This window comes from Pleurodeles waltl, chromosome 6, assembly GCF_031143425.1.
Source record: "Pleurodeles waltl isolate 20211129_DDA chromosome 6, aPleWal1.hap1.20221129, whole genome shotgun sequence".
Classification (NCBI taxonomy): domain Eukaryota; kingdom Metazoa; phylum Chordata; class Amphibia; order Caudata; family Salamandridae; genus Pleurodeles; species Pleurodeles waltl.
Window position 1 is genome coordinate 321,556,866 of NC_090445.1, and position 25,744 is coordinate 321,582,609.

Sequence of the window (25,744 nt, forward strand, 5' to 3'; positions counted from 1 at the left end):
GCAGAACTCTCTGCCCAAGTACAGAAGTATCCACCAAGTGTGTTCAATGTCAAATACAGTCATAAGGCCACCACTAGTAATACCTTTACAGTAGTATTTGAATTTATTACTGGCTCCATCCCCTATTTCAGGAAGTGAAGACACATTAGTCCACACTGGGAACCGTTACAGCACATTGTAGCAATACTGCCCACCTCTACACCACTTGGCAGAAAATAAGGACATAGCTGGATTGTGCTGAAGTGAAAACAAATTCTGATTCAAGCAAATTATTTCAGGTGTTCTGCATGGTAATGATGTCACATTATGTGTCCTAATAGTTTTATCTTTTTCTCTGTCTTGTGCCTCAGCCCCCAGTGGAATTGCCACATAAGAGGAGGAAGAACCCAAAAGAACTGCTCAACAACCCGACTTATGGTGAGTGTTTCAACTATATATGTAGGCGTGCACATTCTTTCCCTCTGTTAGTGACCTTACTTTTCTCCGTCACTGGATCTTTATTACTATCCATTAACATTAAATAACTCTACTTAAATGCAGGATCACAAAACACTTATTTTGAAAGTGAAATCTCTATATGCCTATTTAAAATATTTTCTTAGTTTTTTTAGCTTTCACTGTAACTTATTCACTGTCCTGAGCTTTTATTATTTTATTTTTCCGTCATTTATTTTAATTCATCTTTATTGACGTTTTTCTTAGTGTTCAAACAAACTAACAACAGTTGCACACTAGCAACATATTTGCTGTGCATATCCGTATACAGCTAACATGGCTTTTTACTGTAATAAGATATGATGCAATGTGTAGTTGTTAGAAATGGAGTCTCTAGGTGGCAGTGGTTTGCACCCTGTTCAAGTAGGGACCCTGGACCCTCAGTCTAGTCAAAGTAAGGTAGTCATACAGCCAAGATAACCCCTTTTCACCCCCTTTGTAGCTTGGCACAAGCAGTCAGGCTTATCTCAGAGGCAATGTGTAAAGTTTTTGTACACACTCACAAACACAGTAACACTTAAAACACCACAGAAGTATTCCACACCAGTTTAGAAAAATAGCCAATACTTTTCTGAGTAAAACAAGACCAAAACAACAAAAATCCAAAATACACAAGCAAAGATAAAATCTTAGCGTTTAGAAACACAATAGCTCCAACAGGGGGTATCACAACGTCTTGACGGAGTCCTTCACAACAGTTCAACACCTCTCCAGAGGGAGTGCGGGCAAGTCATGTAGTCTCATGAACCCCAGGTACAGTATCTTGTAAAATGAGGAAACAAAGATGTTGCACGGAGTTGGGGAGGTGAGGCTTCACTGGAGAGGTGAGGCGCTGGTTCTTTACGGTTGCAGGGGAAGTCATGCAGCTGCGGTGGCGAAGCATCTGTTCCTCACAGCAAGGCGTTGTTGATGAATCCAGCAGGCCAAAACACAAGGCGTCCACTTCTTGGTTACGCAATCTCACCACCGGGCCACGGGTGCTGGGTCGGAGCCAGGTATCATGGACGTCAGTGACAAGGCACTCAGGACTCCCTCTGTGGTGGGACTTCAGAGGCGCTGCGGTGGGGTCGGGCCTGCGGCTTCGGTTGTTGCACTCAGCAGACACCATGGCTCCAGTGCAGGCAGCGGTTTGGAGTCAGACAGCAGGGCCGGTTCTGAAGTCGCTCTGGAGTTGATGTGCTTGTTTCTTCTTGGTTACACCAGAACTCACTCCCACGGGCCTGAGAACTGTATTCGGTACCACTAGGCATGTCAGAACTTTCAGCAAGAGAGCTCAGGTGCTGGCAGATGAAGAGTTTGTCCCTGAAACTTCTTAACAGGAGGCAAGCTCAGTCAAAACACTTGTACAGCCTTTGGAAGTAGGATGTAGAAAGCAAAGTCCAGTACACGCAGAGGAAAGAAGACCTGTGAATTACAGCTCCATGTGTGGCATGGCCTTTGACGAGTACCAGGCTGGGGAAGACACTACAACTGGAAACGAGACAGGGGATAAGTAGGAGAAAAATAACCCAAAGAAGAACAGTGCTCTCCTGGGGAGTTTGCCGTGGTCCAAACAAACTCCTTGTACGTGTCACATGTGCCTTCATAGAAGTGCCGAATCAAAAGTTGGTGTATTTGCATTCAAAGAGCAACTCCTGCCAGTGTGAAGTGTTTGAATGTAAATTAAGCTTAACTGAGAGGTTTGCACATTGTCGGTGAAGAAGTTACAACCACGACCATACTACAAGACACCGCTCTGCAGCTCAAAATAAAGTTATGCATTGTACAGAGCATTAACACTAAAGGTGGATACAACCAGTTTCGAAAAGTGCTGCAAGGCAGAGTTCAACCAGGTGTCAGAAAATTCAAACTAACGTAGAGAAAGGAGGAAATAAATAACTTACTGAGCCCGATAAAGAGAGTCATCATGCCACAACATTTGACGGATTGGCTCAGGGTTCTGCTTACACAGTTGTCCATTCCTGGAGCCGCTGCCTACCATGCTGCTGAGTGGGGCTCAGAACAAGTTCAAAGGTCTTCAAAGAGCAAAGAGCTGAAGACAACAGCTGGATTCGTGAAATTTTTATGATGGCAGCGTAGAGATAAGACACTGTTCCATTTAATATTAAGACAATCCTAAGGCCCACACGTCAAAGGACTTTAGAGACAGTTTGCATTCACATGATCATCAAACAGCATCAGAAAAAATGCTACTTTCAGCGTCAGTAAATTCCACACTGGTCTACAATGCTGCTGCCTTTCTAAAACCACCACCTTTTGTTACCGCCAAAAAGCAATATATTGGCAAAAGATGGACTGCTTGTATAGAGACGTTTGAAGATTTCATTGATGCACTTGAAGAGACTGATAACAGAAAGGTTATCAAGTATCTAAAAAATCATACTGATGATGATGTGAAAGAAGTTATAAAGAAAATGCTGAGAACTGACGAAGAAATCACATACCAGCAGATTTAAAAAATGCTTTGAATCTCAAGTTCAATTCAGTACCAAACGTTGATTACGAATGATCCGTTTTCAGTTAAGAATGCCAAAGTGTTGGTAAAATTGTAGATGAATTTGCGGAAAGACTTGATGCACTCATCAAACAATTAATTTAATGATAAACAAGCTTTACGTTTTAGAGTTATTGATGGATGCTTGTCAGATTTATTCAGACGACAAATGCTGATAGAATTAGGTGGTCATTATGAGTGGTCTTAGGTGGTCATTATGAGTTTGGTGGTCCTGCTCTGCCACGCCAACAGTGTGGCGGAGCATGACCGCCAAATTATAATCGCAGTGGTTAATGGGCTGCAAAGCAGGCAGTTTACCGCCTGTGCCGCCAGGGCGGTGGGACCACCGGGCCGAATGTGTACCACAATCGGCCCGGTGGTCCAACTTATACCGCCGACAGTGTTATGAGTCTCCTTTCCACCAGGGATTTTCTTGCGGCAACCCAGCCAGGAAATCCCTGGCGGAAAGGATATTGGCAAGAGGAATTGATATTCCTGTTGCCAGTATGCAACTCTCCCCCCTCCTTAAACAGCCACTGCCTCCCTCCCACCCCTGAACCCTGTAGACACCACCCTCCCCCACCCTCCCCCACCCCCTGAACCCCATACATACTCCCTGCCCCCATCCATGCATGAACACACCACACACACTGACACATCCACGCCCACACATTCAAATACACACATCCATGACACCCGCTCACTCCCCGCTGACACACATTCACACAGATACATGCACACACATGATTCAAAAGGCCAGGGCACTCGTATGAAATAAGATAAGAGTCTGTGCAGTTAGGTTCTTGGTCTTCGGAGAATCAATATATAATCCAAACAGAGTTAAAGTTCAGTGTCTTTATTATTGTGCGAGGTACATCAGATCACATCAGAAAGATTCCATATGTGGTCATCACAACAACATCCACACATGCACACAAACATCCTCCCCTCCATTCACACACACTCACACCTCCATTCATGCACACAACACTCAACACCTCCCACCAAACACCCCTCTCCCCGTCAGACGATCACCCTACCTGCTCACGGTGGTCGTCCGGGAGGGAACGTGGTCCATGGGGCCTGCTCGGCCGGCACTGCTTTGTTACCACACCACCGCCACGCCGATTGCAAAGTTGTAATACGGCGGGTGCTGTTGTGATGACATGGCGATGCCAGCGGAGCAACCTCCACTAGACCGCCGACCACCAGTATGGCTGCTGGCGGCTGTCTGCCCAATTAGTTGCGGAGGGCTGCCAGGAGTCATAATATGGCGGTATCAAGACCGCCATCAGTGGCAGTCTCCTGGCTGGCGTGACTTCGGCGGTCAGCTGTTTTGTTTTAGTCTGGAGCGAATGTTGAAGGCTGCCAGAGCTGAGGGACATGCTGAGAGACAAGCTGTTGACATGGAGCCTGAAGGTGCCCAGGGCAAGTCAGTTGTGAATGTGAAAAGTAATCCAAAGCAAAAGACTGAAGGGCACAAAGTAATAACTAAACATCAAAAGTAGGTGTGTTTTAGATGTGGATTTTTGTTTCCACATGAAGAAAAGTTTCTCTTTATTGGACAGATATGTAAAGGGTGCAGGAAAGAGAACCATTTTGTGACAATGTAGATGGATGAGAAAAGTAAATGCATCATGGCACAAAGACAAAATGGCCACTAGCATGTTCCTGAAAAATGTTTCAACACGCTCCCCAAAAGACTAAATGGCAACATTTATTGAGGCAATTTGATACTAAAAGTCAATCGTCATCTAAATCATTGTCAAATTGTTCTTCGGTTTCAATATGAAATCAAAATGAAGAAAAATGTTTGTGCCATGTTGACGTTTTCCTTAGAGAAACGCGCACATGTTGGACTGGCCATAGGTGGAGAAAAATGTCAGTCAAAGAAAAGTCAACATGCGAAAGCCACGAAATGGTACAAACACTGTCTGAAGATTACATTACAAATAAAAGGTTGTTCAATACCTTTTATTATCGACAGTGGTGCACTGATAAAAATAATAAGATCACAGTAAGTCGCGCACCTCTGGAGGCATTTCCTGACAGAAGCCTGGTCCTTCTGACTGCACGTCTCACTGCCAGAACAGCGCACCTTACAGTTCAGACTTATCAAAGGCATGACAGTATCATTTGTGCCGGCCTTTTAAAGGTGCACCCAGACAGTGAGCTTTACCCGCGCTACAACGAAATGGTATACATGAAGCAACAAAGACTGCATAATGCTGCTAGTGCTTCAATGGACTAATAAAGGCTGTCTAACGCTACTAGCCCTTTTAACCCGCATATGCGCATAAATGTTAGAAAGACTTATGCATGCAGACTAACCTAGAAAAGCTAGCGTGTAGCTAGTGTGTTGCTAGTGTGTTATTTCTAAGATATATGGATACAGCATCTACACAGGATTGATGGCCAGCTGCAAGGGGTATAGTCAAGCACAGTTGTACGTATGGTGCTTAGGCATTTACTTGTGAGGAGCTGGAGCCAGTGAAGTAACTGGTCCAAAAAGTCTGCATACCTTGTCTTATAGTGCACTAAATCCTTGACGCCATCTGACAGTCATGGATCAGGACGACAGCTATCCAATAATGTCACACTAGGGTGACTAGTGAAGCAGCAGACCAGATCTTGTTTATTGTTTTGTCCCATTCACTTCATTGTAATCCATGCCAGCAGTAATGCGGTCTGCATAGCTTTAGAAGTTGTGGTCGGATGATCTGTGAACATCGCTCCCTCTGGGCCTGAATCATATGCCAGGTTAGTGCAACTGAATATACTGTGTTCTGATTGTTTGACCTGACACGCGAAGGTAGTGGTTCCCCCAAAATTTCTCACTTTTCTCTTGGATGTTTTTGCTAGCCCTGGGAACTTTCTCACTGGAAGTACATCCTTCAATCCACCTGGGAGTAACACTCGCCATGTGTGCATAGTTGCACCTGGGTGGTTTTCCTATATGGGTACTGTAGCTGGCATCATTTGCCAGGGTGTACAGATTTGCTCAAGGATATTCTATTATAGGAACTGAGCCTGAAAGAGTAGGCCAGTATTGGCGTACTTTCACCTTTGTGGTGGCTTTAACTGAAGTATCTCACATGCCTTAGTGGGCCTGGGTGTGTGCCATGGCATCGTTCGCCAGGGAGTGCCGAATAACCATGCATGTTCGCACTACCAATGAGGGCTGCACTTCCCATAAGGTTAAATGGGAGAATGAGTCTTATTATATCTGACTGTAATAGTGTATTGCAGTGGAGCTGCCACATAATGTTTAGTTTTTGTGGATTCAGGATGACAAACCCCTTCTGATGGTAAAGGTGGTTTAGTTATTGATGCCCTAGAAATGACACTTCTAGGAAGTGAGCATTTCTAGGTTCTGAAAGGGTTCTGGTGTCTTGTAAATGAGGCTTGTTTCCAAAGGTCACAGGAGAAGAGCACATTTGTGCATTCCCCAGGCGACCACTATAAAACTTGGGCATCTTGAATGACAGATCCCTGCCATTTGGGGCCTGAATAGATAGATTTGGGGGAGAGGTTTTTGACACTTGGCCTCTCGAAGCCAGGGCATGACCCAACTAAAGGTAAAGATCTGCATTCCAGAGCCTTAGGTTGGACAGGGAGTAAATTTAAAGGAGACATCTGGTTCAATGGAGAACCCTTTGAACCACACCCAAAGTCAAAGGAACCCTCTAGTATACCTAGGAGTACTTAACATCTGCAAGACAGAGTAACCCTTATGGCAATGCGGAACCAGTGCTGCTGGACTGTGTGGGCACACTGCCAGAGGAATCTTTTGTGCCCAGGAGGATAACTGTCTGAGGAGATGTAGGAACGTAGCCTCTGTCTAGCTTGGTTACCCCCCACTGTTGGCCTGTTTGTTAGTGTGTTTGACTGTGTCTACTGGGATTCTGCTAATCATGACCCCAGTAGTTATGCTCTCTCCCTTCAATTATGGTTGTTGCATACTGGTAACCCAGTATTTCACCCACACTTGGCATACTGGTGCCCCCTTATAGGTCCCTAGTATATGGTAACTAGGTACCTATAGTGAAATGTTTGTTTTGACCCCTGACTTTGTGCTGCACCACTTTGCTCTTGGCTTGGCTGTCCACCGTCACACTAGTGATCACCAGTTACGGACTCCATTTTGTATTCAGTTTAGCCTTAGCTTCATTCTGCCTATTGACTTTATCGTAGCATTAGACACTGCCATGATAAAAGCTGCCAGTGATTTTTCACGCTGTACACCGTGCATTCTGTCTTGTTTTCACTCTTTCTTATTTTCGTACTTTTTTCTCACCAACGGCTTTGGCGGATAAGAATGGACTCAGATGGCAGGAAACGGCCTTTGGCTTGCCGTCTTGGAATTGTGGCCAAATCCCAACATTTTATTTCCAACGCATACCTAAACTAGCCAGCATTTTTAATACTTCTTGCGCAAGCCGGAGGTTTTTTTCCAAAAAGATCCATCTTCCTTTTTTTAAGATATAAAAGAGACCCAGATCGACAGTAGGAGATTCAGAGACCTCAATCAGGATTCAGAGGTCGGATGCCTGATATATATTTCCTGTGAGGGTAGAGATCTCTCTTTCTCGCAGTCGAATGTGGTCATCGGCTTGCTGGCAGGAGAAAGATGAAGCACCTGGCAGTCCCTATGGTGATGCATTTTTAATTCATTATTTGCTTTGCATTATAATATAGATACATATATTTGCTGTGTGTAGTGCAGTGGAGAATCATTCATGTATGTTTTCATTTTATTGCTGTGACTATTTTTGAACGTGTACTTTCAACATGCTAATCTCCTTTTAGGAACCTTGGTAGTGAAATAATAAATGTCTTCTTTGGACTAAGAAGTGCATTCCAGAGATTTTTATCAGTGCATGAGTGTTTCAGCTCGGTCATTAGTGAAAAGCAGAACAGTACCCAGGGCATTGGGGTTCCAGGAGATCAATATGGGCTGCAGCATATCTTTTGCCACCCATAGGGAGCCCATGCAAAGGCTTCTGCAGGACTGCCATTGCAACCTGCGTCAAAAGGTGCATGCACTCTTTCACTGCCATTTACACTGCACCAGGTCACTTATAAGTCACCCCTTTGGCAGGCCTTCCAGCCCTGAGGGCAGGGTGCAGAGTACCTGTGTTGGAGGTCACCCCTGCACTATCAGAGGTGCCCCCAAAACCTCCAGGGCCATTTTCCCGGACTTTGTGAGTGCAGGGACACCATTTTACGTGTGTACTGGACATAGGTCACTACCTTTGTCCAGCTACATAATGATAACTCTGAACATAGGCATGTTTGGTATCAAACATGTTGGAATCATACCCCAAGGCTTTTGCAAGCATTAGTTGTATGATTCCATGCACTCCCATGGCTCCATGGAGGACCCCCGGTATTGCCATTACAGCCTTCTGAGGTTTTCCAGGCAGCCCCAGCTGCTGCCACCTCTTAGACAGGTTTCTGCCCTCCTGTTGCTTGAGAAGCTCAAGCCCTGCAAGGCAGAACATAGGATTTCCTTTGGGAGAGGTGTGTTACTCCCTCTCCCTTTGGAAATGGGTGTTGCAGCCTTGGGAGGGGCAGCCTCCCCAAGACAATGGAGATGCTTTGAAGGGCACATTTGGTGCCCTCCTTACATAATCCAGTCAACACCGGTTCAGGGACCCCCAATCCTGGCTCTGGCATTATACTGGACAAAGGAAAGGGAAGTAACCACTCCCCTGTCCATCACCACCCAAGGGGTGGTGCTCAGAGCTCTTCCAGAGGGTCCATGGGTTTTGCAATCTGGGATTCCAAGTTGGCTGGGCACTCTGGGAGCATCTGAGTGGTCAGTGCCAGCAGGTGACGTCAGAGCACTCCCCTGATAAGTGCTTACCTGTGTAGCTGACCAATCCCCCTTTCACCGCTCTTTACGGTCTCTCTCTTGGGTGGTTCTTCGGATTCGGATTGCAAGACTCCAGCAGGAATCCTCTGCATCCTTTAATTCACCTTCTTACCAAATAAACTGCATCTGGACCCTCCAGAAACTCTACAAACTGCAATAAAGAAGCAAAGACCACTTCTACAGCATTGTATCTTCAGCTTCTGCCAGCAGCTGCAACTGTTTCTATGTTGTGCATCCTCCGAGGACTGCCTGTCTTTAGCCTACACCAGAAGAACAAAGGAATCTCCCTTGAAGTGAAGGAGTCACTTCCCTGCTTCAGCAGGCACTCCTCTGCAGCGGCGATCCGTGGCTTGGGTCCCCTCTCCAGAAGAAGTGCGTGGATCCAGCAATACTATTGGTGGACTGAAGTGGTTCTGACGGTCCAAACTTCCAACTTTGGTGGAGGTAAGAGCTTACCTCCCCACGCAAGACAGTACCCCCATGCACTGCGTGTTTTGCAGTTGCCAAGGCTTGTTGGCATCCTTCCACAAAGTTCTTCATGCACCATGCAGTTCCGGCACCCAGCACTCTATCCTGCGATGCACAGCTTCCTGAGTGGTTCTCAGGCGGCATGGGATCCCTTGCACCTCCTTTGTCCCCGTGCTGTGGGACACCTGTGCGCGATGCCTGATCTCCAGAAGGCTCTCTGAGTTGCTGTGATCCCCCTACGACTCCCTCTCTTAGGTAGAGCCCACCAGGTCCCTCTTGGTCCTGGGCAAAGCCATTTTCGGCTAACCACGTGCTTTGCGTGAGCCAAGGCTTGTTGGCAGAATCTGCATTCATCCATCTGGCGTGGGACATCTGCTGCACCATCCAGGAACCCGCATCTGTCTTCTTGGGTGCAATACTGACTGTTGTTCCTCACCGGTGGTTCCTCTTTTGCACCTTCATACGAGTTAGCAGGGGTTCCTGTCCTCCCTGGACTCTTCAGTGCTTCTTGAACTTGGTCCCCGTCTTCTACAGGTCTTCAGGTCCAGAAATCCATAATTGGTGTCTTGCAGTCTCTTCTGGTTCTTGCATAATTTTCTTTCTCGTGTTCTTGTGTGTTCTCGGAAAGTTACTGTGATTTACTCCTGTGTTCCTGGGCACTGGGGTGGGTTATATTACTTACCTTTGGTGTTTTCTAACACTCCCAGGGCCCCTCTACTACCTACACTTTCCTAGGTGGGAAACCAACTTTTGCATTCCACTTTCTCAGTATATGGTTGTGTTCCCCCTAGGCCCATTTCCAACTATTGTGATTTTCACTATTTGCACTGTTTTCTAACTGTTTTGACAGCTATTTCTGCATACTAGTTTATATAATTTGTGTAATACTTACCTCCTAAGGGAGTATTGTCTCTATGGTATTTTTGGCAATTGTGTCACCAAAATAAAGTACCTTTATTTTTGTAACACTGAGTATTTTCTTTCATGTGTGTGAGTACTGTGTGACTACAGTGGTATTGGATGAGCTTTGCATGTCTCCTAGTTAGGCCTTGGCTGCTCATCCACACTACCGTTAGAGAGCCTGGCTTCTAGACACTGTAAACATTTTACTAATAAGGGATAACTGGACCTGGTATAAGGTGTAAGTACCTTAGGTACCCACTACAAACCAGGCCAGAATTCTACATTAACCATCAGTTTCATCTTGACCACTGACTTCATTATCTGCTTAGCTTAGCTTCAAACACGGTCTGATTGGTGGCACAAGTATTTTTCCGTGGACAGCTTGTTAAACTGTTTTTGCTGTTCTCACATGGCTTATAGCCAGTACAGGAGGGAGACATTGAATAGCATGTAACCGTTCGGGGCAATATACCAGTTGGAGCATGTGGCAAAAGCAAGGAAGAACAAGGGTGCCCCTAGGGTTTTGGACTAAAAAGCTACCTGATGCTGGAGAATGATATACTCCTTTTGAGAAACAGTTACTTGCTTGTTACTGGGCTTTATTGGATACTTAGCAAATGACCCTAGGTCATATTGTGATCCTGAGTCCTGAGATTCCAATACTGCCGTGGGTGATGAGTTCACCTAAAACTCACCGCATAGGACATGCGCAGGAAGCACATTGGAAGTAGTACATACAAGATACGCCTGAGTGGTATCAGAAGGGACCGCAGCTCTACATGAACAGGTGTCACAAGCCCCTGTGCAGGACGATGAGATGGTGTAGGAGTTACCACATGGTTACATGGGGCGAGCCATTTGAATCCTTGTCCCCTAAGTATAGGAAGCATGTATGGTTTACCGATGGTTCAGCCAAATTTGTGGGAGCTAAAATACATTAATTGGAAAGCAGTGTCACATAGCCCCGTCACCAAGAAGTTGTTATCTACTACAGGAGAAAGGAAGAGTGGCCAATATGCAGAATTCTACGCTGTATGTCAGTCACTGAAACAAGAATTACCTGGGACTTGTCACATTTACCCTGATTCTTGGTCTACCACCAATGGGTTAACCACCTGTCTTCCCACATGGCATGCACATAACTGGCAAATACATTCTAAGGAGGTGTGGGGCAGAGAGTTGTGCAAGAAATTTGGGAAATGCTAGAGAAAAGTACTGTTACTGTGTATCATGTAGATGCCCACTGTCCCACTGATTCACTTGAACAATGGTTCAATTCCCTTGCAGATGACAAACCCAAAATCTCAAAGGCAGAAGTCGCAACACAGGATTCGGACTTGGTGGGGATGGCTAAGTGGGGGCTCCACAAATGTAGACACCTGGGAGAGAAAACCACTTACAGGTGGGCAGAGATTAGAGGGATGCACATTCTCTTAGACTTGATAAAAAATGTGATCATGTAATGTCCTATTTGTCAACACACACAACAGAGATCGGTCCCGCAAACAGTCAAAGGTCAGACCGGGGGGGGGGATTACAGGGGCAGATATGGCAAATTGATTACATTGGGCCACTACCGATTAGTGTGTCAATACGCTTGAACAGTAGTGGACACTTATTCTGGTTACCTGATTGCCGTTCCTTGCAAACGTGCCACCCAGCAAACACCATAAAGACTCCGGACTTTTTGTTGTTATATTACAGAGTCCCACTCCAAGTCCAGAGCGACAACGGGTCACATTTTAAAGGAAATTTGGTGCAAGACTATTGTTTACAACATCATATTGAATGGATTTATCACATTGCATATTATCCACAAGCTGCAGGACTGTTTGAGAGAATGAACGGCTTGCTGAAAGCCCAATTGTGAAAACTATCACTTGGAACTTTGAAAAACTGTAGAGCATTTAAATGAATCCCTCCAAACTCGGACCACTGACAAACGCAGAGAATCCCCTGAAGAGGATGTTAAGAGGATGTACCCCAGTATTACAGATATAACCCCATGTGGCGACCAACATGATCATGTATTGGGAAATAAAGCCAGGGGCCCTAGCTCCTTACCAAGCCACACCAGAATCTGCATGTCTTGATCTACATTCTTTAAAAGCTTACACATTGAAAACAAGAGGCATGGCAGCTCCTGAAAAGGGTGTTGGAATACAGATTCCCCCAGAGCATTTGGGATTGATTGCTCCCAGATCTAAGTTGGCACTCAAAGGTATTCAGGACTTGGGGGAGTGATCGATGCAGTCTACCAAGGAGAAACTAAAATCATTCTCCTAAATAGTGGAGACACTGATTTGGTCATACAATCTGGAGACAGAATTGCACAAATTGTAATTATCTAAGTGTATGGAGGAATAGTGAAAAAGGGGACTGCCCCAGCCCTTCTTACTGTGCATGGGGATAGAGGTTTTGGCTCAACTGACACAATCCCTGGTGCTAAAGTGTGGTTACAATCCTCAATCATCCTCCAGAACCAGGAGAAATCATAGTGAAAGGCCAGGATAATATACTCCTAATCATGAAACCCCGGAAGGAGAGGTGGGATTATATACCAGCTGATAAATGTTATTTGCGAGAATGATCATACTTCTCTCTTTTACAGATCATACTACGAGGTGTCTGTGTGCTAGCTATGCTACGTGGTCTCCTTTCAGGCATATGCATGTGGGATCAGGAGGGACCAAAAGCCCCCAACTCCGAAATGATTGATTGACCACACTGATCAACACCTTTTCTGCACTTGATTGAAAATGTCTAGATGCATCTGTCACGAGTCATACCCAACAAGTAGGACTTTTGCATGGCTCCCATGCAAAGTACGGTAGACGTCATATGCACCTGTCTGGTGGCAATCCTTACGCCTGCACAAATTTTATTGGATTTTTTTAACATCACTAACAAGGATGGACATGTTCAGGAGAGTGATGTGCTATCCTAGTTTAGTCCCTATGAGTACTGTCCGTTTGGCCAAGAAACAACTGATGAAAAGTGGGACAGTTTAACCCAATTGATTACTTACAATATCACCACCCATTTGCTTTAATCTATCCTGTAATTCACACCAAATCTGAAAATATGCTCAACTGCGCCTAGAAACAACAACGGGGTGTCCTCAAGAGATACTGTGGGAACAACAAACTCTGTGTCACTACTGAACCGATAAACATTGCAAAAAGATGACGAAAGACTTGTCCTGTCTCCACATTGTGACTGTTGCTAGTCACATCAAGCATGTAAAACTACCAGTAGGATGGTTATAATCTTGTGAAAATACCATCCTTACAAAGATTCCTGCAAATATAACTGGTGAACCGTGTACCTTTACATGATTAGGCCTCATGATGTTTCCATTTCATTCTGTACATCCTTGCTATCCAAGAGCAACAGTTCCATTAAGCGAGGAATGTCATTCTGAAATGTAATTGTTATCTGAATCAAAATATATAAGCTTAAGTCTTTCTATGGTAGGAGTTCCAGGATTAGCTGTTTTTAATACTCGAGGTATTAACACGTTAGCATGTTCAGTGGTTAAGAATATCAATCATACTTCCATTGCTTTAGTTGAATTATTGCTAGATATATGAGGTGCTAAAAAAGCTGCATTGCAAAACAGGGTCGCTATTAATTATTTACTGTTCAAGCAAGATCATGGTTGCTCAGAATTTGAAGGTCTGTGCTGCTTCAATTTGTCAGATGACTCTAAATCCATCCAACCCCATATTGACACTTTACATGAACTGGTGAAAGGAGTAAAACAAGATGTAAACAAAGGGGGGTGGGACTGGTTGTTTAGTTGGTTGCCCAATTTTGGGCAACTGCGCAATGCTTTAGGCAAGATACTTGTAGTAATCTCTAATATAATAATGTTGTGTTGTACAATGCATACCTAATTTGCTTACAAAGGTTAAACCAAAGAGAGTTAATTTTAGACCAGTATGTTACGAGAGTCACTGGTCAAAGGGTGGAGTGTAACGCTATCTGTATTTAACCACTAGCTCCATCTTGACCACTGACTCCATTTTGTGCTTAGATTGGCTTCAAACACCGTCACATTGGTGGTGCAGGTATTTTTCTGTGCACAGCTTGTTAAATTGTTTTTGCTCTTCTCACCAGGGAAAGGAGCAAAACAAGGGGGAGCGCTGAAGATATGCAGGTACTAGGCTGAGAATGTAATGATAGAGCAGGGTAGAGCTCGGTCTTGGAAAAACACTGTGAGATTTGGCAAGTCTAATACATCTTTCTTTTCTCAACACTGACCTGACATATCCAACGCATGAATTTCACAACTTATTCAAAGGGAGGGGGGTTTCTAGAACCTTCCTCTTACATTTGTTTAAAGTATAAAGTGGGGAGACGTGGCAAAGGGGGAAGAAAGAACTCATCTGAGAAGGAAAGCCTTGCTCAGAAAATAAATCCCATTGCAGTCTCCCTTCTGTTTCGGTTGTTCAGGGGTCCACAACCTAAAGTTGGCTGGCAATTCTTATTTTTAGCTTTGTGTTGTGCATGCATGAATACATAGTGTGTGTGTGTGTATATATATATCTATATCTATATATCTTTCTCTATATATAGATATAGAGATATATATATATATATATATCTATATATATATATATATATATATATATAGATATATATATATATATAGATATATATATATATATATTGTTGAATTATTGCATTTTCTTTGTTTCTGTGATCGTTATTATTCTACTTCTGTGATTATTTTAGAATTGCACATGTGTTGCTGCATTTCAAATAAAAGCTCATGTTATTCTTTCCGTGTATGAAACTTAGGAAGCGCCGTAATAAATTCATTACTCGGACTAAGAGTGTTGTATTCTTTGCATTCCTTTCACTGTGTTACCTCTCAGTCTGAAGCAGAGCAGAACACAAGTATATCAACTACTGTCACGTTAGCCCACATCATCACTGCCATGAGCCATCATAGTGACATGTTAAGGTTAAAAGTCATAACTACACATCAGTAGTGGAACAAGCACACTTGACCTCTCACAAATGATGGCGAATATCAAAAATGTCAAAGGTGAATTGTTCATAACTCAGTAAGGAGAGTGAGTGGTCTCCACAACTCATACAATTTGCAATCTCCATACACAAGCCAAGATCACTTTTTCTATCACGGAATACTTCCTTTCTCCCTCCTTCAACATCCTGAAAGCTCTGGTAAAGTACTGCCCCTAAACTATGAGCACTGCCAGCAACCATCACAAACGCCATGTGCCTCTCGATATTGGATTGTAAAGCAGAAGAAACACCTTTTTTCCAATGGGATCAACGTTGTTCTGGCATTTTTCAGACCACAGGAAATCACTCCTTTATGTGAGCAGGACCCTAAAATATTCTGTAAAATTGGATAAGATTTGCCAGAATTTGAAATAAAACTGACATCCTAGAAATAAATATATCTGGTGTAGGAAAGTGTCCCTTTGGCATGGTCAACACACACATTTTGCCTGATATCTGATGCCGATTTGGCTGAGTATGTGCTGGGATCCTGATAACCAGTCCTCAGCACCTGTATTCTTTCCCTAAACTGAACCATTGCTTCCACAATTTGTATACCTCTGGCACACAGCCAGGAGGTTGTCATTACGAACTCCACAACTCCATGATGGCTTCAATGAATGTTGGGAAGTTTGGTATCAAACTTCTCAGCTCAATAAACACACACTGATACCAGTGTTGGATTTATTGAAAATGCACCCAGAGGGTGGCTTGGAGATGCACCCTGAACTTGACCTAACTTTGTAGTGTGTGGCTGACCGGTCTATGCCAGCCTGCCACCACCAGACAAGATTCTGACCCACATGGGGTGAGATCCTTTGGGCTCTTGGGAGTCAGGGACAAAGCTTGAGCTAGGTGGAGGTGCTTCACTCCTCCCACCTGCTGGAACAGCAACACTGGAGGGTGAGCCTCAAAGGCTCTTGCCTTTTGTTATGCTGCCCCAGTGCACTTCAGCCAGTAGAGATGCTCGCCCCCAATCCAAGCCCCACTTTTTGGCAGCCGTTCCGGCAGGAAAATTAGTAAACAGAAGAAGAAGTGCCGACCACAACTGGGACCACCCGTAGGGTGCCAAGAGCTGAAGTGAAGCCTTCTCTTCAGAATCCTCCATCTTGTTTTGGAGGATGCTAGCCAAAGGGAGTGGCACAGGAAGGGTGTAGCCACCCTTAGGGTCAGTAGCCCTCTGACCCCTGTAATGCCCCTAAATCTAGTATTTAGGGGCACCCCCGAACCTTGCTCTTCAGATTCCTGGCGACCTAAAGAAGAAGAAGAAGGACTGTAGAGCCGCACCAGCAGTGAAAACTCCTGACGACAACTGACTTGGCCCCAGCCCTACCGGCCTGCCTGCAGCTTCAAGACTCCTGCTACAAAAGACGACTCATCCTGCAGGATCAGCAACCTCTACAAACCCTCAGAGGACTGCCTGCCTTCCCCAGGGACCAAGAACTCCTGAGGGCAGCAGCCCTGTCCACCTAGAAACCTCCAACAAGGACTCAAGAGCCCTCTGGACCAGCGAGTCCTGCCCACTTTGCACACAACACCCACGGCTTGAGTCCAGATGGCCCACCGGCCCAGGGGAGGTCCACAGGTCGATTCCGACCTCAAGTACACCCTGAGTTGACCCCTCCTGACCAAAACGACGATGCCTGCAGCCTGTCTCCAGAGGACCCCCCTGACCCCGACCGGCTCAGGTGAAGCTTCCCGACTCTTAAAGGAAACCCTGCACTCGCAGCCCCCTGGCCTTGGGTAACCCCACAGACTGTCCACCAACATTCAGTGGGATCTCTGCTTACCTGTCCAGCCATTGGCCTTGTTCATCCGACTCCCTGGACCAAGACTGCAGCCTCTTTGTGTAACCGAAGTTTCTTATTGAGTTGCATTGGGCACCCACTGCTGTGTTTGCACCCAACCTACCCAATGCCGCTGAGGGTGTATGATTGGTGCTGACCTGTGCGCCCCCAGTGCTGATCTAACCCCCTGGGCCTAAGCCCTAAAGCCATGGGTACTTGCCTGCAAACCATTTTGTTCCAAGTGCCCAGAGTCTCCATTGGTTTCCTTTGGGCTCCCAACACCACTTTGACCTCTGCATCCAGCCAGCCTTGTGTTGCTGATGGTGCACTTTGGGTGTCCCCTTGAACCTTGCCCTGTGGACACCCTAACCCCCCGAGGACTGGGACCATAAGTCTAATACGTACCTGTAAACTGTACTTGTACTTTCCCTCCCCTAGGGCTACATTGTCTTTAATGATTTTTAGGTCGAGCGCGCAAGCGCTTCCGACCTGTTGTAATCTTTCTGTTGAGCTTTAACCACACCCATCCCTTTCTTTCGTTTGTGGGCTTGCCTTTAAAGATTCCTTTGATGTCATTTGTCAAAGGCATGTATATGTCATGCCTTTTCTGCTGTTTGGCCCTCCTCAAGAACACCGGGCAACTACTGTTAACATACGCAGCGTCCATGTTTTACGCATGGTTTCTGGACTGATTTTTTTTTTTAGGTTGAGCGTTCCTCTTGTTTAGTACTCCAGAAGTGCAATCAAGAAGTCTAGAGGGACATGGGCATGTATATGTCTTTGTGCCGACGTTCCCGAAGTGGCAATGGAGTGCAGTCCTTTGTGGTCCGAGTGTGTCCTGTAAACTTGTGGGTGGATGAGAGGTATGGATGACACTTAAATTTGTGTTTTGAATCTGAGCATGGGGTGGGGGCAGGAAAGCGGCAGAGTTCCATAGCTGGACAATCTCTGTTCAACCAAATCCTTATTTACTTAATTTTCTGTTTCCGGCTTTGATTTTCCCATCGCAGAGTTAATGGTTGTAAGCTAGAGTCACAGCCCTTTCTCCTTATTTGGGATTTGCATCCTGTGACTCTTATCTTTGCTGGTTCACTAGAAACGTTTCCACAGAATAGATGCGTCACTCATTGCACTGGCCTTTTCAGTGCTTGGGATCATCTCTCCCCTGAAGTCCTCGCAGAATCCCCTGACCTCTTTGTGGAAGGATCGCTGCGGTTCGGATAAACGGGTTGTTGCAACTTCGCCCAAACAGGTTCGCAATACTGAGACGACTGGCAGAGACTTTCTATTGCAAAAGAAAGCTGGATGGAGGCACATTAGGATATAGCCAAATGCCCTGTTTGAAATAAGACTCAAAAGAATTCTTTACCATCTGGCTGCACTAATAATCTACGCATGTCGGCGTGTGTAATAATAAATTACATTTCTGTGAGTCTACACATTGAACACCCACCTGTTTGCAGTCATGGAAAAATACAGTTACAACACTTTGTAATGTGTGCCTGTGTCTACCTTTGGATCCCGGGCTCCACCTAGTGGCACAAAGACTACACGATCCAAGAGGAACGAGAAAACCCCAGATTCAAACGTATGTGTAGGAAAAACATATTTTCCATTTATCGAGTGCCTGCTGAGAGCAAGAGAGGTGTATGACTTCTGGAATACACCAGAACTATTGGTGTTTATTAGGTGGCATAAATAGCTCGACACACGCATGGAAGTCCTAATCGGCCCTAGGAGAAGCAACTGATAAAAGACGCTAAATGCAGGCTATCAGTAAGTAGAGGCATGAAGAAACAAACAAAAAAAATGCGTGGCTACAAAACTTTAGCTTGGAAAGAAAGGTGAGGACGAATATCCAATCATTGTAAAGCTCCCCTAAGACAAGCAACCTCACAACCATCATTTTCACTCGTTTGAGGGTTTGTAAATTGAAGTGCTTTAGTGATATGCAAGGCCACTGGAATTATATGGCTTGAAAAGACAAAATTAAGAGGCAAGGTTTACCAGTTTATGTGGCAAGAAAAGTCCAGTTATTAATTTACAATGCCATTAGCTCTAACACAAGAAAATGCAAAACCTATTGCATTACAAATGCTTGTTGCATTAAGTGTCTACTTTTGCTAATAAAAAGTATTGCTTACCTGAAACCTATATTAACTCTGATTTACAAAGTGCATTTGATATTTGAAAGTGATACATTCTTGGAACTGTATTTACCTGCAACAAAGTTCCTTTCGCTTCTAGAATTAAAGTAACACAGTATATTTTTGATACAAAAACATTGGACTGGAGTTAGTCAGTGAGTGTGTCCCTCATTTCTTGGCTGGATGTGTAGAACAAATGCTTAGCATTACCCTTTGATAACCCTAACTTCTCGCCCGCACTACCACAAATGAGAGCATTTTTGTGTTATCTGCTCTTGCCTCTGTAAAGCCTCTAGGGATCCGCTGGACTACACACTATACCTTACTTTGGTATAGTATATACAGAACCAGCTTCCTACATCTGATCTTTGTACCTGGGTCAAGTAGCTTGGATAGTGCTGTCAACTGAGCCAGTTTTTAGCTTAACACCATTACTCATGAGTATGTGCCCTAGATATTCCTTCTCAAATGGATCCCCCTGTTCTGTATACAAGAGAAAACCTTGTCTTCAACAATATCTTGTGCAGCTTCTGGTTCTGTAAGTAACAGGAAATTATCCAAAAAAGCCACTACAAAGTTCAACCCTTTAAACAACTTGGTCATGACTGTCTGAAAAACAGAGGCAACAGAAGAAAGCGGTTTATTATATGGTGTGGTTGTGCGAACTGACTGTGTAATAAACTCACAAACCTGTTTTTAGTTCAGTCAGGCTCGTTTGAAAAACCTTAGCTCAGCCCTGCATAGCTGTGGCTTTAAGAAGTCAGGCTTTGTCAAAGGAATAAGCTGAATAAGAAAGTAATACAACTCAAAGGAAATCCAACACGAATTTATAAAAATAGCTCTTCGTTTCCTGAATTTTAGATAACAAAACCAACAAAATCCACCAGAGGGTTCCAGAGACATATTATATTAAGTTAATAATAAATCACTGCTTTTCATTCAAATTGCAAAAACAAGCATTGGTGGCTACCGTTGTTAACAGTTACTTTGAAAACTTTTGTAATGTTGTAAACTATTTGATATAAAGTCGAAGTCCAGGGAAATTCAAGTAAGACTTTATTCCAACTCCAATGCTCCAACTGCTTACTCTCTTCACAGGTCACTACCTCACAGAGCCAACTGACCTCCCTCTCTCCCAACATTCCGATCGATCCAAAATCCAACACAGGGTGAAAACACTAGGGAAGATAGCATCCCATACAATAATTAACCTAATACTATATTAATGTGAATGGATTCCATAACTTACATAATGCGACTTTTTATAACTATTACTATAACAACTACATCACAACACTATTATTCAGGTTCACTTTTGAGCATCCAACCTTGTCAGGAATTGAGTCACAGGAGCCATTGAGACTTTTTTTGGCAGTTACTTCACAGTCAAAGCATTCTCTAGTCCAGTTCTAGGTTCTATGGCGAACCACGTTAGAACTCAATGGAGTGGTCCTGATGCAAGGATACAGGATGCTGACCCAGTGACTAGGATCTTCCTAGGGCTACTCCCCAGTCCACATTCACGGTGGGGTGACTTTGGCCCCAAGAGGTCAATGTTCCTCGTAGTTTGATTGACGGCTGGCAAAACAAAAAACAGTTTCTAATGGTCTACTGGTCTCCAGTTACAGGAAAACCAGAAGTTCCCTTTAACTGTGGTAACTCCCTACTGCACTCTGAGGACTCCCCCACGTCCAACAGACTTGGGTGGACGCTTTGAAGGTCATGACTTGGTCTTCTAGGTTGCACTTCAGCAGTTAGGCAATCTTAGCTACCAACTCCCCAAGGTAGGCTTCTTCAGCTTCTGTGACCATGTAGCTGTAACAAGAAGTCAGCCAACTGACTCTTGGAGTCACTTTTTCCGTTTGAGGCTCCAGGACAACTTTTCCGTAAGCAGCGAACCACAGGCACAGTTCTCTCTTTTCTGCTCAAGGAACAGCTGTGTAGTCCAGTCTTGGTTCAGCCTCTATGTTGGAATGGTAAACTACCTCACATGGTGACAGACATGCATCCCTGCCCTGAGTGCCTCAACTGTAATGATATCTGGATCCCTTATGCCTATTTGTGTTGTCATGGTTGAACATGGATCATATGTTGCAGCATGACATATGCCTGTCTGTAGGAAAATCCCCCTTCTGACCTGGTAACCCCCCCTTTGTGCCCTAGTAATAACTGCTTTTCTACTGAGGTTGCACTAGGTACTTTCTAACCAGGTCCCCAGTGCCAGTGCTCTTTCCTTAAGGCAAGGTAATGCTTAATTGTAACCCAGTTGGCAAGGACTTTAGCACCCTTGTAAGTCACTAGTAGATGGTACCCAGTGCATGGGTACTAAAAAGGGTCCTCAGGGGCTGCAGCATTTATTATGCCACCCTAAGGGACTCACACTCGAACACATTCAGAATGCCTTCGCAGAATGTGTGAAATGGTGCAAAGTCATTTTGAAAACACAACATTGCCCACACCCTCTGTGCAATGTCCATACCACTGTATATAATATATGTACGTCACCCCTACAACAGGCCTTAAGAGCCCAAAGCAAGGTGCATTATATTGCATGTGAGGACACATCTACATGAGCAGATGTGCCCCTATAATGTTTGGTTACTTATTAGCCAAAGTTTAGCGCATTTTAAAGCACCAACCCATTGAGAGATGGTCCTTTTCTGCACCGCTTGTCCTTTCTTCGCACCCACATAACCCACAAAGAGTTGATAATCCACCCGGAAGTCTTTGATACGATTGAGATAGAACACCAATGCTCTTTTTGGATCCAGACGGTAGAATGTCTCCTCTTCATGAGAAGGATGCAGGGGTGCATAAAAAGTAGGCAAGGTGATAGCTTGGCGCACATGAAAGGGCGTGACCACTTAAGGGAGGAAAGAGGCCCTGAAACGAAGCACCACTTTATCAGGATGAACAGAGAGAAAGAGTGGCTTTGAAATCGGCGCGCAAGGATACTACTCGAAGAAAAAATTCTGGATCCAGTCTGATGCCTGGGGGAAATTCTAAGGTAAGGAATCTGCAACTAGAATATGTCTCTACCAGATAGTTTTTTACTGAAGGTAAGTAACTTGTTCATTATGACAAGCACCAAGAGGGCCCTTTAGAGATGCCCCCTGAAACCTACTAGTCTTCTAGTGTGCTAGCTGACTTGCTTCGGCCGGCCTGCCACCACAGACGAGTTTTTAACCCCCTGCAGCTGAGAGCCAGTGATCTCTGTTATCAGTAAACAATGCCTGCTCCGGAGAAGGTAGAATCACCTCCTCCAGCAGGATGACTAGTCAATCTGCATCCCAAGGTCAGGGGCTTCAAAGCCGTTGCTCCCTCTGATGTGCAACCCTGCCTTCCTCCAGGGCTGGAGAATATCACCACATGTCCTGAGGCCCATTTGGCACTAAGACAGTTGGGAAATTAGCTATGCAGTAGGTGTGTTGCACCTCCCAGCTAGTCACACTCCTAAGGTACGCTACCTTAATTTTGGTGGAAATAGGAAGTCTGGGTCAGAAAAATGCCCACTTCCTGTCAGGAAAACTATTGGCAGCATTGTTAAGTACTTCCCTCAGCAAAAACGATTCCCCTTTTCCTTGTACCCACTTCGGTTGCAGCGGTGTCCTCACTCCCGGTGGCTCTTGCGGAGGCTGTTCTTAGAACTAGCATCTTCAGGTTTAACTGCCACTCAAGATGGTGGCCGCAAATCTTTGTGAGGTCAGCGCCCTAGTGTTTCTACCTTAGTCTCGTGCAGAAGCTTCCCTCTAGCTGATTCTCTCTGGGAGCCCTGCACTTCAACTGTCATCCTGAGGAGAATGAGCAGTGTTCCTGAGGCACTTCGTCTCATAGAGAATTCTTCCAGTTTTGAGTAGTTAATTATTTTTCTTCTTACGGTGTGCACTCCAGATACATTTTCCCTTTTGAAGAAGCTGAAATTTTTCCTTCTTTCAACAACTGGCTATCGCCTTTCTGAGGAGAAGTCGTTTTGGCTTAACAGAACTTCAAGCAACTGCAATAAGGAATCCTTTTGTATGATTTCCAGACTTACCAATATATATATATATATATATATATATATATATATATATGTACATATATATATGTACATATATATATATATATACATATATATATATATATGTACATATATATTCAAGAACTCTTTGCTTTGTGGACTAGTTAGTCTTAGAGTCAAACCTCTGTACTCAGACTAATTCCTAGAGACTGTGATTAAGAAAACTGAACCTTGAGAATAGTTTTTTGTTTCCTTCTAAAAGACATTAGTAGTTTGTATCTTTGTGAACTTTTGAACTGTTCTCCAGAGAAACTTGGAAACCTCGGACTGCTGGAGAAAAGAAGATATTAAATTAACATTGTTCTCTTACAGAGAGGCTAGTCTCTCAAAAGATCCAGGTTAGGAGAACGATAGAATTAGGTGAATGTGAGTGGCTGAACCGTTGAATGCGCAGTAGGAATGTACTTATCTATGTTCTTATCACCCGACTGCAGGTCCTTCCTTTAAAGAAATCCCAATAAGAAGAAAGGTGTAGGTTTTCAGAGACACACACTGAATATCCTATCTTCAAGTGGGAAACACAGGCTGGAACTGGATCTGGAGGAGGTTTCTCTTTTTCTATTCCCATCCCCCTAGTGGATGCAGGGTTCAGATAATCAGTTAAAGTCTGAGCACGCATCTGTTGGAGGGATTTGGGTAAAAGGCATTTGCTCCTGTCGAAGTTTAATGGGTAATCTTCTGACACTCCTCACAGAAAGTGGTCATAATGAGGGTGTAGTCACCCCAGGGATAAGTAGCCCATTGGCTACTACAGTACATTCCCCTTAACGCCCCTAAATTTAGTATTTAGGTGGCCCATGACACCAGAAACTCAGATTTGTCTGCCTGAAAGAAGAAGAAGGTCAAAGAAAAGCAGAAGACACGAGAACTGTGGACCAGCACCAAACTTGGCGCAAAATCCTGCCTAGCTGCTGCTTTCCCAACAATCACAAAGAGTGACTCGTCTGGCAGCGGAACAGCCTCCCCAAGTCCTTGAAGGTCTCCCCAGCACTTCATCGAACCAGCAACATCCCCCTTGGATTGGAGGAGCCACTTCCCTGCAACAGTTGCCACTGCCCGATTCCCTGTTTTGAGTCCACGGAGGGAGCAACTCGCCAGGAAGAGAATATTTAGGGCCAGATGTAGCAAGCCGTTTGCATGTCGCAAACTGCGAAAATCGCAGTTTGCGCCATGCAAACGGCCTCACGCGATGCTCATTCCCAAATTGCAAGTCGGTACCAACTCGCAATTTGGGAATGGGTGTTCCCTTCCTATTTGCTACTCGCATCGCAATTCAGAGTTGCTTTATGACCGCAAATGCGGTCTCAAAGCAACTCGCAGTTACCACCAGTGTCACACTGGTGGTAACTCATTCGCAAAAGGGAAGGGCTCCCCATGGGACCCCTTCCCCTTTGTGAATGTCAACAAAAATATTTTTTTCAGAGCAAATGGTTTCGGTATTTTTTTCATTTTGCAACTCGTTTTCCTTTAAGGAAAATGGGCTGCAAAATGAAAAAAAAAACAGCTTTATTTATAAAACAGTCACAGACATGGAGGTCTGCTGACTACAGCAGGCCACCATCCCTGTGAGTGCAGGGACTCGCTATGGGGTCGCAAAATGTGACCCACCTCATGAATATTGATGATGTGGGTCTTTGCGACCCCATAGCGAGTCACAGAAGGTGTTTTCTACATCCGATTTTGCGACTTGCAAATTGCGAGTCGCTCAAACTCAGATTTTGCTACATCTGGCCCTTAGTGTCCAAGAGGTCAGCCCCAATGATCCATCTAGTCTTCGAGACTCTGAGCCTGCCTGGAGCCGCCTTGCACCAATACCCCTTGTATCCCACCACCAGACTATAGTGAGCCTCCTGCATTCACTGGGGTTCTGTGTAAACGTGCCAAACTCACACCTGACTCCCTCTCAGACGCTTCTGTTCACTGGAGCTATTCTGGATGCATGCAGTTTTGGACTTATCCTCCCGGAAGGCGAGTTCAGGATATTTAGGCTATGATACCAATGTTTCAGCCTCTAACTTGGCTTTCAGTGAGACTGACTCTGAGGCTGTTGGGACTCATGGCCTCCTGCATCCTGCTAGTGACACATTCCTGCTGACATGCAGGTTTTGCAATGGTACCTGAAGTTCCAGTGTGCGCAGCATCAGGAGCATCTCTCTGTTATGGTGCAGATCTAAGAGGGAACTGCAAAAGATCTGCAGTGGTGGCTACTGAACCGTGATTGGGTCAGCGGTAGACCCCTACCTTCCCCAACCAAATCTGACAGTATTGACAGAGGCGTCACTCCTGGGATGGGGCAGCTATTTGGGAGAAGTGGAGATCAGAGGCCGCTGGTCTCCAGTGCAATCCGGACTCCCAGCCTTTCTTCCCTCCATCAAGGGAAGCCTAGTGCAGGTGCTCACACACACCACCTCCATGTGGTACTGCAACAAACATGGCGGTAAGGGGTCGTGGACCCTTTGTCTCTGGACATGGCTG

At 44.8% G+C, this 25,744-nt stretch overlaps 1 protein-coding gene across 1 annotated transcript in view; it reads left to right on the forward strand.

The window, feature by feature from the left end:
* The window catches only part of REC8 (REC8 meiotic recombination protein), a 1,036,252-nt gene that overhangs the window by 662,204 nt on the left and 348,304 nt on the right, over positions 1-25,744 (forward strand). The window contains exon 13 of the mRNA XM_069238146.1: positions 351-417. Within this exon, the coding sequence (XP_069094247.1) occupies positions 351-417 (67 nt within the window). The remainder of the gene's footprint in view (positions 1-350; positions 418-25,744) is intronic.